This window comes from Thermobia domestica, chromosome 5, assembly GCF_964235325.1.
Source record: "Thermobia domestica chromosome 5, izTheDome1.hap1.1, whole genome shotgun sequence".
In the NCBI taxonomy this organism is placed as follows: Eukaryota; Metazoa; Arthropoda; class Insecta; order Zygentoma; family Lepismatidae; genus Thermobia; species Thermobia domestica.
Window position 1 is genome coordinate 146,187,948 of NC_137458.1, and position 16,350 is coordinate 146,204,297.

At 34.9% G+C, this 16,350-nt stretch overlaps 1 protein-coding gene across 2 annotated transcripts in view; it reads left to right on the forward strand.

The window, feature by feature from the left end:
• Positions 1-16,350, forward strand: part of LOC145686152 (serine hydrolase-like protein) — a 46,946-nt gene that overhangs the window by 16,288 nt on the left and 14,308 nt on the right. For both annotated transcript variants that reach the window (XM_081759146.1, XM_081759147.1), the window contains exon 2: positions 13,341-13,431. In XM_081759146.1, coding sequence (XP_081615272.1) covers positions 13,383-13,431 — 49 coding nt within the window. In that variant the 5' untranslated portion in view covers positions 13,341-13,382. The remainder of the gene's footprint in view (positions 1-13,340; positions 13,432-16,350) is intronic.

A 16,350-nucleotide genomic window follows, 5' to 3' on the forward strand; every position in this document is an offset into this window, starting at 1 on the left:
CAATATATATTCGCTTTATTATTAAATTTAGTATTATTTCATTTCCTAAATTTCTAATTTAAATTTAGCAACCCAATTTTATTACTATTATGTATACCCATTATAAATTTTACACTTAATTTGAATTACCAAACTTCCTGTTTCCGACATCAGACAGGTATGTAAATAAATAATATTCATTGACTCTTAGCCATCACTATCACTATTAAAACCATCATATTAAAAATCAATCATATTAAAAAGTTCGTAAGTTTTTACCTGATATAAGTGAAATTAAATTTGTTAATTTTATAGAGGAAAATAGAATTCTATAGAAATTAACTACTCGTACATTGCATCTAGGCCTACTCCAACAATACAATTATTTACTCGGATCCTTAACATGCATATTAATAACGTGTTTCATCTCTGCATGTCTAATCAACGTCACAACAGTCCTCTGAACCCAAATTTACTTTCAATAAATGGAATTTATAGCTTGAGAAGCAAGCCTAAATACCGATAAAACAAGACTATGTGTAATACCAAATCGTAAACATTGTCAACAGAAGTAGTGTTCACCAGCTCGCGCAGATTAAGAATAAGCAGACCACAATACTTCCTCCCGAACCGTAAGATTCTCAATGTAAAATCTCAATATAATATCTACGTATTTATGCCTATATGAACATATAAAAAGTATATTGTTATAGTTTACGGGAAAAGTGAACTGTAACAATGTTCCCCGACGGCTGGAAATTTTTTTTAAATGAAATTCTCTTTCCTTTTCCCCCGAACAATTTAATACTCGATAGATTTTGACTTGGAACTTCTTTCCCATTCAAATCTGCTAGAGCTACATAGTTATTTTGCATTTTCTTCACAATATACGGGCCACTATATGTTGGCATATATTTATGAATCGTTTTCCTGTACGCGTCCGACAAAAAGTGAGTTTTAACCATCACCAAGTCTCCTATCTGTATTTTCACAGGGCTTACTAATTTTGACTGTTGTCTCCGTTTTCGTTTCGTTAATAATCTAGGTGTTACCTGTATAAATCTCTTTACGTCATCCACACTTACTATTTCCGAAGGCCATGGAAAATTTTATTTAAACTTTCGAGTCGCAGAGAACGACATAAATACTCCTGCCGATGTACTATCAATGCTATTATTATAAGAATAATTGAGGAGGTCTTGAGCCGTCTTTAATACTTCTTTCCATTTTGTATGATTATTTTGACACATTAATCATTATTTGACACACTAATCGGATTATACGGTTAAGTTCCCGATGCGAGCGCTCCACTATTCCGTTCCCTTTCGGGTTATATGGAGTAGTTAACACATGTTTTATTTTGTGTTCATCACAATATTTCTTCCACCTCTCCGAGAGAAATTGGGGACCTTTATCTGAGACGATTTGATTTGGATATGGAATGAGATAAAAATAATTCTTTTCTAAAACTCTAATAATTTCTGCAACTGCAGATGTTTTAAGTGGTAAATAACATACAAAACGGGAATAGACATCAACAATAGATAAAATAAAATAATACCCAAAACTACCAAATCGATACGTATCTTTGGATGGGGTCTATCTGCTTGAATATGAAGATCTTCTCGCGCTAGGATCTGAATCGAAAATTTTGTTCGTGCACATAATTCACAATTCTTAATACACTGCGTATACATCTGTTGTTGTTTTCGCCAGAAGAATAAAGATCTCGTTAGTTCATACACTTCCATACGTGAACCTTCAGGATGTTGTCGTTCAGATGGTGAACGACCTGATGGCATGACATTAGTTCCTTAGTTGAAAGGCAAATCACTAGTATGGGACTTTACGTGTTCAGATACATTTGCCCATTCAAGTCTCAGCTGTTATGAATGCTCGAGCTGTTGCTAGTCGTAGAGAAGTAGAAAAGCAAAGGAAATATAACAACCTCCTTGATAAATTTATTTTTGCTCCAGTTGCCATCGAGACTAGTGGTGCTTGGGGATCTGCAAGCCTTGATTTTATCAGAGAAGTAGGCAGACGCATTTCTATCGTTACTGGAGATATTCGTTCAACATCTTTAATAATTCAACGCATATCTATTGCTATCCAACGTGGCAACGTCTCGGTTCTTTGCACCTTACAACATGCAAGAAAACTAGATGAGGTGTTTCTTCTCTAATACAAAGGACAACACTGAACATTTATACAACTGGACGACATACTATACAAATAAGGTATAATATCATTGGATGACGTAGAAAAGCAGACAGTAACACTAGATATGATGCCGTTGATAGGTGGTTTTCTACTCCTTCCTTTGGTTCGACTTTCGAAATATATTTCCTGCTGACTTAATTATTTTTTCGCAATTATTTCATAAATTTATTTAATGCAATTGTTACAATTTTATTCAAATTATTATATTTTTCTGTTATTCTGTTAGCAATTATTGTTTCATACACTTACTTATTCCGAAATGTCCAACATTATGGACATATGATATTACCTTATCTGTTAAGGCCTAGGAATCACGAGCAACCAAGGTTTAAATTTAGACCTTATGAAGAATACATTTTCTAACAGTCTTATATTTTCACAACTCGGATTCGCATTCAGATTTTGTTTCAACTGTTAGCAATAAGAGTCTGAAGCTTGTAAATCAACCAATTCTTGATATTCAAACAAATCTTTGGCATCATACGGTATCAAATTTATCTGACAGTTATTTGGATCATTCGAGACTTCTGGCGTATTCAGACTCAATATGTCAGCTATTTCATTCTCTCTCCCTTTTATGTGCTCAAATTTTTAATCAAAACACTGCAATTTTAACAAAATTTTCGTGGTTCTATGATCCAAATTTTGTAAAGTGAAGGCAAACATAACAGCATGGTTATCACAATACACTATAACTTCCCGACCTGAAATATAATATGCGAACTTGGAGAACTGCCAGTAACTCCAATTGGAATACCGAATATGTAATTTCATTTACTTTTAGTTTCCTGCTAACGTATTCAATGACCAGAATATCTCCATTATCATCATATTGTGCAAGATACCCAGCTAAATTCTACAGTGAAGCATCTGTAAACAAATGGAACGACCTATTAAAGTCGGATTGACTTAACGTTGGCGGTTCGTTTATTAATATTCTTAATTCTCTAAATAAGGTCAAATAAAGGTGATGTCAAAGCAGCAAAATCTGGAATAAACTTTCTTCTCCACGATAATAGCCCAAGAAATGATATTAACTTCTTAGTAGTAGGAATCGGGAAGTTTTTAATAGCTTTATTTTGTTTAGGATTTGGTTTAACCTCTGTTCCATTGATTATATGACCTAAGAATAAAATTTCCTGTTGAAAAAAGTTACACTTTTTAAAATTTAATACGAAATTATATATCTCTAAAATTTTGAAGTCCTGTTGCAGATGGTCAAAGTGATCCATTACATTATGACTAAAACATAAAATGTCATCTAAATATATTACTACGAAATTTCTAGTACCTAGTCCGAAATATGAATTCATTGGAAAACACTGAAAAATGTTTTGTAAAACACTGGGGTTTGACTTCAATCCCATTGACAAAACACAAAGAACGTTGCCGACCTAAATAAAGGAAACTTGTGCACTTATATGAGTCAGGATGTAGCTGAATCCCATAATACCCTATGGTGGCATCCATAGAGCTAAAAACTTTTGAACCCGCAATTCGCGTAAGAATTTCATTGATAGGCTCCACTTGAATTTTTGGTGTAATGACTTTGGTGTTCAGTAAACGAAGGTCAATTATAGGTCTAATGCCTCCCGGTGACTTCCTTACGCAATGAATTGGGTTATGGCAGCTACTTGCACTTTCCTTTTCAATCCCTAACTCAATCCATTTCTGTATTTCACGCTCGAATTCTGCTTTCATTGCTTGCGGTATTGGATATAATTTTCCAACAACTGGATCTTGATCTGTTAGTTCAATTTTATAGGGTTCGCAACGAATAGGTTTTGGATATTCACAGAAAAGGAATTTATATTTAAGCAATAACTGCAATAGCTTGACGAGCGTGTTATCTAAATCATGATCTTTAATATAATTCTGCAACTCGTCCTCATAATTCCCCATAATTATTAAATTTCGATGAAATATCATTTTCGCTAGTTGAAAGATTATTTTCTTTCTCAACAGCCAGTAAATTTTCTTCTACAGAGTTTTGAGATTCGTCTTCCAAATGCACTAATAATATTTTCAAATATGAAATGTCCAAATGTTTGTAATTTATCAGATTCTAACGTTAACTGTTTGTTTTTATTATCTAATATTGCATTGAATTTAACAAAGAAAGGAGATCCCAGTAGTAGATCAGCCTTCTTGTCCTTTACCACAAAAACGGTAACTTTGAATAAATTTTCCTGAATATTAATAGTTAACTCTGTCGATCCTTTAACTGTAAAGTTCTCTTTACCTGCGAATGCATTTAATTGCGTCTTTGATACCGGCTTTAGTTTGGCCGAAGGATTCAAATTCTGTAAATCTAACCATATTTTATAATTTAAGAGGTTCAATTCAACGCCTGTGTCCAAGATACAATTTAAATTCATTCCTTCTATATCACAACCGACTACTGGTGATGGGAAAAATCCCATATTTAATTAATCATCATCGTTATTCTCTTGTAATACGAAACACGTAATAAATCTTAAAGGCTCTAGGTCAGATTTTTAGTAATTTTAATTCTAAATTATATTCTTGTTGTGGGGAGAGAAGTTCCATTAAGCAGACACCATTCTCCCCTAAGGGCGGCTGCTTACTATGTTTTCCAATCTGGTTGCATTTCCAGCCGACGAGCAATACGAACTTCCCGAAGTTACACCGATCGCAGGATATGGAGGATTTAAGGCTGAAGTTACAGTAGTAATTACAGGAACTGATAAAGGTGAGTTAAACATATTTACCGTAGGAAAATGACCGAAAGATGGTTTAAATCCATAGACATTGGAAGGTAAGTATGGAGGAGGAATCATAGTGTAATCTGATGCTGATACTGAAGTTGATCCACCATTAGGACCAGAATTTCGCTTTTGGTAAGAATTGTCGAATCTAACTTTAGAATTCCCATATCTATAATTTATTCTAGTTTCGGCTTGATCCAAAATTTCGACTATTATTGTTACTATTGAAACTACGTCTCCTATATTTATCCACTATCACGGTTTCTGTTTGTACAGCATTGTCCATTTTCACTTTTTTCGCCCGTTCAACACTTGTTTGCCTAATCATAGTTTTTTCATTGAAGACTTGAAATAATTCAAATTTTGTTTTTTTCCATATTCGAAGGATGACCTTCCATATCTTCCAACCTTAGTGTCAGTTCCTGAACCGTATTCACACTTCCTAATTTAAACTTTAGCCTCTTCTGCAGGTAAACAATCTAAAATTAAATCCTTAAGTCTTGTTCAGAAGGATAACTAACCACGGAATGGTAGGTATCAATTATGTACCATACGAAATCAAACAACGAGGCAAACTTTGATTTGTCATATCTTAGAGAGTAAAGTCGACGCTTTTGCGCCCTCTCTACTCTCGAAGATATGTACTGGCGCTTAAAAAGCCTCAAGAAATCCTTAAAAGTCTTAATCTTATCCTCCACACTTCTATACCATGTCTTCGCGGATTTCTCCAAGCACCTAGCTATTATGTACCTCCTATCTTTCTCCCTAAGTTTGTACATCTTCATTGTCTGTAATAAATCATCTAAGAAAATCCTAGCAGCACCCGGGCTTTTACCCTAAAATCTAGGAAAGTGGTGTAAATTCTTTAAATAATCCCCACATTGTCTTCCTGACGCTTTATCATCCGAATTACTTTCATCTGTACTCTCGTCCGAACTCTTTCCATTCTTTCAGTTTTCTTATCTCCTACAACCGGAATTACTACTATCTCGACAACTTATACACTGATTCACTGTCAATTTTCGCCTTTTCTTCGAATTCCTGGATAATTCATTATTTGACTGACAAGTGTTTTCAATATAATTGCTCTCGTCGTGTTCTTTATTATCTACTAAGAATGATAGATCACTATCATGATCACTCGTATCCGCGACTATTTCTTTAACAAGTGTTTCACATGCATCTCTCCTTTTAACTGACTTCCCACCATTTTGCATCGATGTCGAAGCTATCGGGTTACTCCTAGACGGAAGGGTGGTTTCTCTGGCCGGGCTTGGGCGGGCCGACTGTTATTTCTTTGGGCCGGGCTTGGCTACCTCGAAACGGACTATGCAGATAGGGAATCTGTTACTAGGATAATGCGAACAATAATAAACTCTCGTGAAACAAAAAGAAACTGAGCACTGTCATAACTCGATTAAGGGGAAGCCTTATGTTATGTGACTTCTTATTCTATTCTTTCGTGAATCAGTCGTCCGTCTTTCGACCTACTGCCGATTGGTTGAACAGCGTAAAATGCCTGTGACGTGAAGGAACGGAAATCAGGAAGTGTTCGTATGTTTCCTTTCTCCTTCTCCTAACCATTTCTTGTTTTTTCCTAGTGCATTCTGAATGCAGTGTCATAGTGTGGTGTAATGTATATTAAAACATTAAAAAGAATTAATGTTATGAAGATTAAGTAAGAAGGACCCGATGACTAAGTGTGGATCCATAATAAGAAAAAACAGGATTGGAGTATTTATTCCATGATAATTAAAACATATTTCTAAAATACTTATGAACATTTACTCAGAATTACTATTAATATGGATCACATAATATAATAAATTGTAGGAATAGGTGTAATGATAACTAAAAGTTATTAATTGCTTCTCTTAAGTGAAGTATTAGATTTTGTATACTGTTCTTTTCCTTACGTTTTATATAACAACGAATTCGAAAATAAAAGTTTATTCTTATTTCATACTTTTTTTATAAATTTAACTATTTGGCATAAATAAATAATAAAAAAATATTTTGTCAAATAAAATATTTTTCGTACGAAAAATTCTCTTTTTTCTTCAAATTTTAACGCAAACGGCTACATTTACGTAAAAGATGCTAATAACATAATGTGTATAACGTACTTAGATCTTAAAACAATCAAGATTAGGAGCAAAGTAATAAGGGATTAAGCGAGCGATGACTCATTATTTTTCTCAACCCACTGACTGCTCCCAGTCGCGGGTCTGACATGTCCACCATCACTTTTCTCATTTCGTATCCTATAAGGAAAAAAATAGTACCATCCATAATACTCTACCATTAAATTGCACACGGGATGAAAAAAGTGAGCACTTGGAAACTGACTAATTCTCCTAGTGTACATGTCTCACATCCATACAATGCCACATTCACCATCATCCTCTTTTTTTTTTTCAGTCCTTTGCCAATGCTTCCGGTTAGAAGTTTCTGTTTATCTTCAAATACCCTTCTTCGCCTGAACTATTCTGGATCTTCCATCTTGTTTGTACTGTTATCGCGCGTTATTTTACTCCCTAAATAACAATTCCTGCACTTCTTCCACCAGGTGATCTATTTTGATCATTTTTCTTGTTTGTTTTCTAGTGCATCTTATAACTTTTGCTTTTGTTAATCATCATGTTGAATTTGCCGCTAAGTACCTGTTGCATACCGTGTAGACCTATCAATAATTTTTTCTTAATATCTGCCAACATTACGATATTGTCCGCAAATCCAAGTGTGTATATTTTCTGCTCATAAGCAGTTATTCTTATGCTGTGAATGTCGTTGATTTCTTTCATTGCTTCTTCAATTTAGAGACAATCATAATCTTTGTCTAATTCCTTTCTGAATTGCTGCTTCTCCTGTCTCTCTTTCTACCTCAATCGTTGCTTTCTGTTCTTCGGTCAGGTTATGTATTCTTCTTCTCTCCTTATAGTTTATTCCTCTTTCATTCAGAAATTTAAACATTTTGTTTCATTCTGCATTATCAAGTGCTTTTCCCAGATCCACAACGCAAATTCTTCTAGCAATTCTCTTAATGTAAGTATTGCTTGTTTTTTATTATTATTATTATTATTATTATTATTATTATTATTATTATTATTTAAACTTGTCATCTATTATTTCTGTCTTGGATTCCAATCATGTATAAATTATCTTTGTCAAGATTTTTGAAGCACGCATAGGCAAGCTTATTGTTCTATGATTCTCATATTTCTCAGCACCATACTGTTTTGAGTATTGTCACTATCTTGCTGGTCTGGAAGTCTGTAGGCGCCTGCCCTTCTTCATAAATGGTGTTAATTAATTTATAAAAGCTGCCTTTAAATCTCATCTACATCTGGAACTTTTCCTTGCTTTAAGTCTTGTAATGCTTTGTCTGAAGTCTAATCTTGGCTCTTCTACTTCCTCCATGTTTTCTAATTGAAGACGTCGGTGCAAGAAGGGGCAGCTTCAATTGCGGCTTTGATTCACAATTAAAAAAAAAAAAAAGTAAAAAGAAAAAAAAACACCTTACCCCTCTTTTTTTTCATTTAGCCTCCAAACGTTTTGTAAAGAAATCTGATATTATAGGGGTAAAACATTTCTTTGCAAAAAGTTTGGAGGCTAAAGTAGAGTAAATATATTTCTAGTAATATTTGGTCTAGGAATTAATTCGTGCGGGTGGACAAGAGATGGCGCAACGAACGGAGCGTCCCACAGTTCCGTGTATCCACACATGTGTTGCAAACCCCTGTCATCGCGTATCGTTCGTAGTATAGGGCAGTGGATTAAAGCGTCAACAACACCAGTTTGTAGTTAAGTGAACATGGCGCAATTTGTGCCTGATAAAGTGTTTTTGCGGGGTGTCCTGCTGCATTACTTTAACATGCAGAAAAGTGCGACTGAAAGTCATCGTATTTTGGTGGAAGTGTATGGTGACCATGCTCTAGCTGAGCGAACGTGTCAGAAGTGGTTTGCACGGTTTAGAAGTGGTGATTTCGGCTTGGCAGACCAAGAGCGAGCTGGACAGCCAAAAAAATTTCAAGAAGAAGAATTGACAGCATTGCTCGAGCAGGATTCGTGTCAAACGCAGGAACAACTTGCAGCAGCATTAGGCGTTGATCAAACAACAGTCTCCAAACGCTTGAAAGCCATGGGAATGATTCAAAAGATGTCACATTGGGTTCCACATGAATTGAAAGACAGAGACGTTGAAAGACGAAAAACCATTTGCGAATTGCTGCTTCAACGACAGAGCAGAAAGGGGTTTCTGCATCGAATTATTACGGGTGATGAGAAGTGGATCCATTACGAGAACCCTAAACGAAAAAAGGCCTGGGTGAAACCAGGTGAACCAGGTCCATCACAACCAAAACGAGATATTCACTGTGCAAAGGTTATGCTGTGCATATGGTGGGATATGAAAGGTGTGGTGTACTATGAGCTGCTGCAACCGGGTGAAACTATGAATGGAGAACGTTATCGACGACAATTAATGCGTTTGAAGCAAGCTCAGGCCAGAACACGACCAGAATGGGAGAACAGACATGATAAACTTATTGTTCAACATGATAACGCTCGCCCACATGTCGCAAAACCGGTCAAAACCTATTTAGAAAATGTCGGATGGGAAGTTTTACCCCACCCGCCGTATTCACCAGACGTTGCTCCTTCGGACTACTACTTGTTCGATTGCATGAACAACGATTTGATTGGACAGCGGTTTACTTCTTCAGAAGATATCGAAACATGGGTCTTTGACTGGATCGCTTCCAAGGATGAGGACTTCTTTCGCCACGGAATCCGTACATTGCCTGACAGATGGGCGAAAGTGATGGCTAGCGATGGACAATATTTTTCTTAAGGTATTTATGTATTTTGTGTTTGTACTACAGCTTCAATGTGTGCGTACCAACCGCACGAATTAATTCCTAGACCAAATATTTTGTTTCAATCCTGAACCAAATGTAAAATTGAAACTGTCCCCTTCTTCACCGACGTCTGCAAGTCTTCTAATTGCTTGTCGCTTCTCTAGAACCTTTCTAAACATTTCTCTCATGTTTCCAGCTTCTTTATCTTTGATCTTTGGTCTCTGTGATTTGAAGTTCATCATAGTCTTCTTATAAGCCACATCTACTCTTTCCGTGTTCATATTCTTTTTTGTTTCTTCACATTTTCTTATTCACTCCTTGGCAAGTCTGCATATACGAATGATCTGATTTCTTATTCTTTTATACTGCGTCTTAGTCTCATTGTTGTTAATATTCTTAAATTTCCTTCTCTCATCCATTAACTTTAGAATCTCCTTCGTGATCTGTTCTTTCCTTGCTATTTTTTTTCTTCTTCTTGACCTAATATTTCCTTTACTGTAGGAAGTAGTCCAGTTTTTGTGAATGACCATTCCTTGTTAATTTCTTCCTTCGTTGGTTCTTGGGTCATTCCGTGTCAACTCACCTAGGGCAATGTGCTTCAATGTCTTAGATTCTCTTCAATTTTTTTTTCATACATAAATACCAATGAAATTATGCTAAATTATTTTTTTTCCGATTTTTTGGATGAGAAATGGGCCAGGGAGAAATTTTTGAAAAATGTGAATTTGACGCTAATTCCACTTTCCGGCACTCAGTATCATGGAATTAAAATTACTGAACTGATGAAAGTTTCTCTTTCAGAAGAAGCGTTGCAAAAGGTTACACTGTCAAACATTAATGGGCATACAAAGCAAGTTTTAGGGTCTTTTACAAACTGTGCCATTGCTCAAAAGTTACAACTATGAAAGTTACAACGAGAATCCACTGAAAGAGCAAAATTCATTTGACATCTGGATGAGTCCAATAGCTTGAAAAATAAGGAAGTTATGGTAATTTTAGTTCCATGATGCTGTGTGCTGGAAAGTGAAATTGGCGCCAAATTCACATTTTTCAAAAATTTCTCCCTGGCCCATTTCTCATCCCAAAAGCCGCAACAACAACAACAAATATATATATATATATATATATATATATATATATATATATATATATATATATATATAATAATTTAGCACAATTTCATTGGTATTTATTTATGAAAAAAATTTGAAGAGAATCCGAGACATTGAAGCACGGTCGTTTTTTAAAATTAGGTGATTTGACATGGAATGACCCTCTTATGCTATCTTATCTACTATCTATTTTGCTTAACTTTCTTGATTTTTTTTTTTTTTTTGTTATTTAGCTTGCCTATATTAAGTCTTCCATTTTTCATCTTTCTCCCTTAACTTCTTAAATTTCGACTCACTCTTCGTTATGATTATGTTGTGGTTACTGTCCACATACGCTCCTGGGTACCTTCCATAGTTCTTAATTTGGTTTGTGAACCTCTCTTTAACGAGTATCCGTCTCCTTTAGCCTAACCGGCATAACCGTGGGACGTAAAACTTAAAGATTTCATTTCATTTCCTTAACGAGTATATCATCTGTTTGGTACCTCTGTAAATCTCTTGGCATTTTCCACGTATAAATCCTGCTCTTATGTTTCTTAAACAAGGTATTTGCTACTACTAGTTTGTTCATGCAAAATTCAATTAGTCTTTCTCTTTTTTGCGCTTTCTTAATCCATATTTTCCTACTATTTTCCCTTCTGCTCCTTCTTCTACAATTGCATTCCAATCTTATACCAGAATAAAATTCTCTCCTTTTACGTCTTCCTAGACATTTTCAATAGCTTCATAAACTTGCTCTACTTAATCATTTTGTACTACCGTTGACATATATATCTGGATAATAGTTCTATTCCGTGATTTGGTTACTAGTTTTACTGCTATGTCTCTGTCGTCTACTATATTGTAGTTTCTTACTGGTATTCATTATAAATCCAGTGACACCGTTTTCCGTACCCAAGTTAATATTTCTATATTCATCTGACCAGAAAACATCTTGTTCTTTCCATTTTACTTCAATGATTCCCACTATATCCACGTTCAGTCGTCGTATCTCCCTCTTCAGATTTTCTAGCTTAACTGCTATGTTTAGACTCCTGACGTTCCATTCTCCAATTTATATTCGTCCAGTTCCATCCTTACATTCCATGTACCCATTATCAAGTCATTACCCTTTGTCCGTTACCAAGATTGCTTTCTTCATATCTATAATTCCGAGGCTGCTCTTTAGGTTTCGTAACGGTTTGTTTCTTCCGGTTGTTAGCCTCCCACATTAGGGACCGGATTTTTTGGTAGAAGTTTTCTTCCCATAGCATTTGTAGATCCCTTCACAGTGGCGGTTTTGGTCCAGCCGAAATGTTCCAGTAGCCTTTATATCTAGAGGGCATTCGTCTATCCGCCACCTGGGAAGGTGCCTGTTGGGAGACCAGCATCTCCACACGGGAGTGTCGAACCATTACCCGGTTAAAATGAGTGAGTGCATAGTAAGCACGACTGTGAAGGATATTAATTTTTACCGGCGGAGTATTTCTACACAAAATAGTTAACTTTTATTTTATGTTCACAAGTACAGAGTTACTAGTGTGAAAGCGTGTGAAACTATTACAAGTGCTCTAACCTATGTGATTTTATGCAAAATCAAGTGTTGTTTGCACTATTCCTTGTGTATGTGCATACTGTCCCTCACTGACGCGGTTGCTACCTACGGACTCGCGGACACTGTTGTGCTTCTGCCCTGACTCCGTTAAATAGCATTCTCGCTTTTAGTGGCCACTTAGTACAGCTGTTTGTGTTTCTTTGATGGTAGTTTTTATACCGTACGTCAAGACGCGTATTTATACCCGTCTGAAGAGAAAACACATCAGTTTGCACACATATTATTAATCTGTGCAAAGATATTGGAGCATGCGCCAGGGTAATAACAGTCTAGAACATCTTATGGAATCATTTGAAGCAAGAAAAGTGATTTATTTTATTTAATTAATTAATTAATTTTTTTAATATGATGAAGACACTGCACCTGCATCTAGATTCGTTTACTTACTTTAATACATTGGTTTGATGCTGCTGGGCTTATAGAAACTTGACTCTTAACTGTAATATCTTATCTTTCGATCACTACAGTATTTGTCACAATATGACCAACTTGCACAAATTGGTTAGTTGGAGTTTAACGAAACCTTTCAGGACCGAGGCTATGTGAAACGTGAAATTAACAGCTTAACATAGTCTCCCACCAGAAGTCGAACCCGGGTCTCCTGCTCAGAAGGCGAGTACGCTAACCATCTGGCTATGAGGAAACTTTGTTATACAAGAAAGCAACAAAGTAATAGTAGCCTAGTGTATATGACTAAATCTGCACGGTGTGAGAGACGTAGGATTAAATTAAGTATGAGTAACATGTAAGCAGCTTTAGAGATAAAGTGTAATTCTATTACTGCTTATAAATTCCTTGCCTCTTCAAAAATTATGTTCTTGTAATTCCGATTTTTATTATTTTACAGTAAGATATTCAAAACAACGAGTGTAAGTAGAAGGGCATCGCCATGGAACATTTAGAACTCAGGATTCCAGTGCCGTGGGGACATATAGCTGGTAAGACTAAATTGAACTTGTGTTTTGTAGAGCGCATATTTCGATGATTATTAAAAAAAAAAAAAAAAATCAAAATTCTCTATTTGTCTTTTTCCTTAATTAAGACATAATAATGCTTCATTATTATTATTAAGTATTCTGCCTGTTGGCAGGTCCTGGGAGATTTTTTTTTTTTTTTTTTTTTTTTAAGTTATTTATTTAAGGTTTGAGCCTGGAAATGTTTCTTCCACGTTTCTCGATCTCCAGCTTCCTCTAATTCTCAATATTTTTTCTATTTTTCAAATCGTCGATCAGTTTTGTTGTTCTTCTTCTTACCTTGCTTTGCTTCCATCTTTCCTTGTATAACGTTATGAAGAAGGCACTTTCTTCGCATTTGACCAACTTCTTTCTTAGTCCAATATTAAGTCTGCTAGTTAAGAATGGTCTTTCCTTGTTGAAAGTTGGCTATGACAATCCTTGACCTTATCTCTTTGGTGCAGTAAGAGTCGTTCGTCAAAATACTTCCCAGATACTTGAAATTATCGACCTCTTCATGTTCTCTTTGTTCTACACTGACCCGTAAGGGCGTGTCCACGAGATATCCTCATAACTTACGATTTTTCAATATTTATTTCCATTCCATGTAGTTTCCCAGTGTCAACTACTTTGTCAATCATCTCCTGTAGTCCTTCTTCGGTTCAAGCTATAATAATAATATCATCTGCGTATCTGATCTTGTTAATGATCTGCCCTTCTCATTAATGGTTCCTTCATTAAACAATCACTGCAAATGTTCAATAATTGCGGCGACGTACTGCATCCTTGTCTGACTCCTTTACAGGACAATATATGATCTAGATGACAAAGTATTTTTCATTTATAAAACCTAATTATCAATTGTACTTCTTGAATTTTAGAAAAATAAGTACAGTTGTAGCATTGCTTTGCCTGAATCACTGCTGGCATGAAATAAAATGAAGAACACTGATTAATTTTCCTTTGCGTGCTGTAATCACTTGATTTTCAAACGTTGCTTGCTATCAGCTATGGAATGGGTGATTTGAGATAAGGTGAGATGTATGTTTCTTATGTGAAGTAAATGTTAAAGAATAAATTATCCTTAACAACAGAGACTAAAATAAATAATATAAAGTGTTCTATAATGAAATCCTGTTAGTAATTACGTCCCTTAATATTGCTAGAGCAAAATTTAAAACTGTATATTAGCTGATGTAGAAATTATTGTTTTGATTTTTGTTTTCGAGTACATTATAATTTTATGTTTCGAAATATATATATATATATAACGGGTCGTAGGTATTTCTATCTGTATATAGTGACTTAATAGAATATTCACTGTACTATTTGTTAATAGATAGTATAGAATACATAGGGTTCACGGTGGCTCAGTGGTGGAGCACTTATTTCTGACGCTTGAGGTCCCTGGCCAAGTAAGTTCGTAGAAGATAACATCGTGTCCGTGAATTTTCTCGGGGTACTCCTGTTTCCTCCCACATTATCGTTCCACCACTTCTTTCATCATCATATTCTTGCCGTAATCATCTGTTTCCTTAGCCTAAAGGGCATAACGTGGGACATTAAACTGAAAGATTTCATTTCATTTGCTATATTATACATATATCTATAATTAAATAACAAGTATTCATGTTGTATCAAAAAATGATGATGATGATTATTATTATTATTATTATTATTATTATTATTATTATTATTATTATTATTATTATTATTATTATTATTATTATTATTATTATTGTGTGTGTGTGTGTGTGTGTAATTTTGGTTCTCTCTTGGGCCTTTTTTCGTAATGTTGTCTCTAGTTGCTCTTCTCTCCTTACATACACATCGTCGAAGAATAATTTCCTAAAATACTTGAAAAATCGAATAATTCTGTGTTCTTCAAGCATATCAGGAAAATTCGAGTTCGAGGTGAATATGTAAAGAAAAGAGAACTAGAGGTAACGTTACGAAATAATCTCAGAGAGGGCTGAAGTTATATACAGATTTATATATGTGACATATACGGTGTGTGCCTATTCAATTCACTGTTCTAATTTGACTTTTCTGTTGTATCTATTCGGATAAACCTTTTTTACAATCCAGAGATTATTTTCTTGATTTTCAAAGTCCCTTGTCATGTATCGCTCACTAGCAAACTTCATGATCTCCGTTCCCGTTTGTGATTTTCAGTGAAGTAATTAATAAATGAGGAACAAAAATTCTCCATTCTATATTTATTGGAAAAGTTTATAGAGTGATGATATTACACTTGTAAAAATTTCTTAAACCAGAAATATTATTTCTTGCCTGTTTTTGATGTTATTTGTTTTGATTAGTATGCGTGTTTCGTGAGTTTTATTTGGTTATCGCTTAATATGTATTCATCAGTCATTTTTCTTGTCCAGATCAAATATGAAACCTATTTCTTTCTTTAAAACCATGCACCAGTAAGGTTTATTTATTATTATTTACTTTGAGCCATGTATTCCCTAAAGCTATGTATCTCACCCCATCTAAAATAATTTAGTCAGTCTCCAAAGGAATGCAAGCGAAATTGGAAAATTAAGTAGTCATAAAGACATTTAAAAACTTATAGTAAACACTAACTAACAAGTCTTGAACTTTATATACTGGTACAAATTTAAAGAAATAGGTTAGCTGCAGAAATTTGTGGTTACACGAAGATGTCCTCTTCCAGGAAAAGTATCAGATTCTCTTCGAAAAATGATTGCAAGTATAAGTCTCAACTCTTAAGGGCTTGCAGCAGCTGCAGTCGGTATAGTTTCATTTCCAGACATTTCCGCAAGAGTCACTATACAGTCATTTGTGGAATACCCAGTTTGCGGTCTTCTCGATATGTAGGACTACTGAAGACTCCTTACGAATTCTGCTTATACATGTTCTATTGCTTTTTACCCT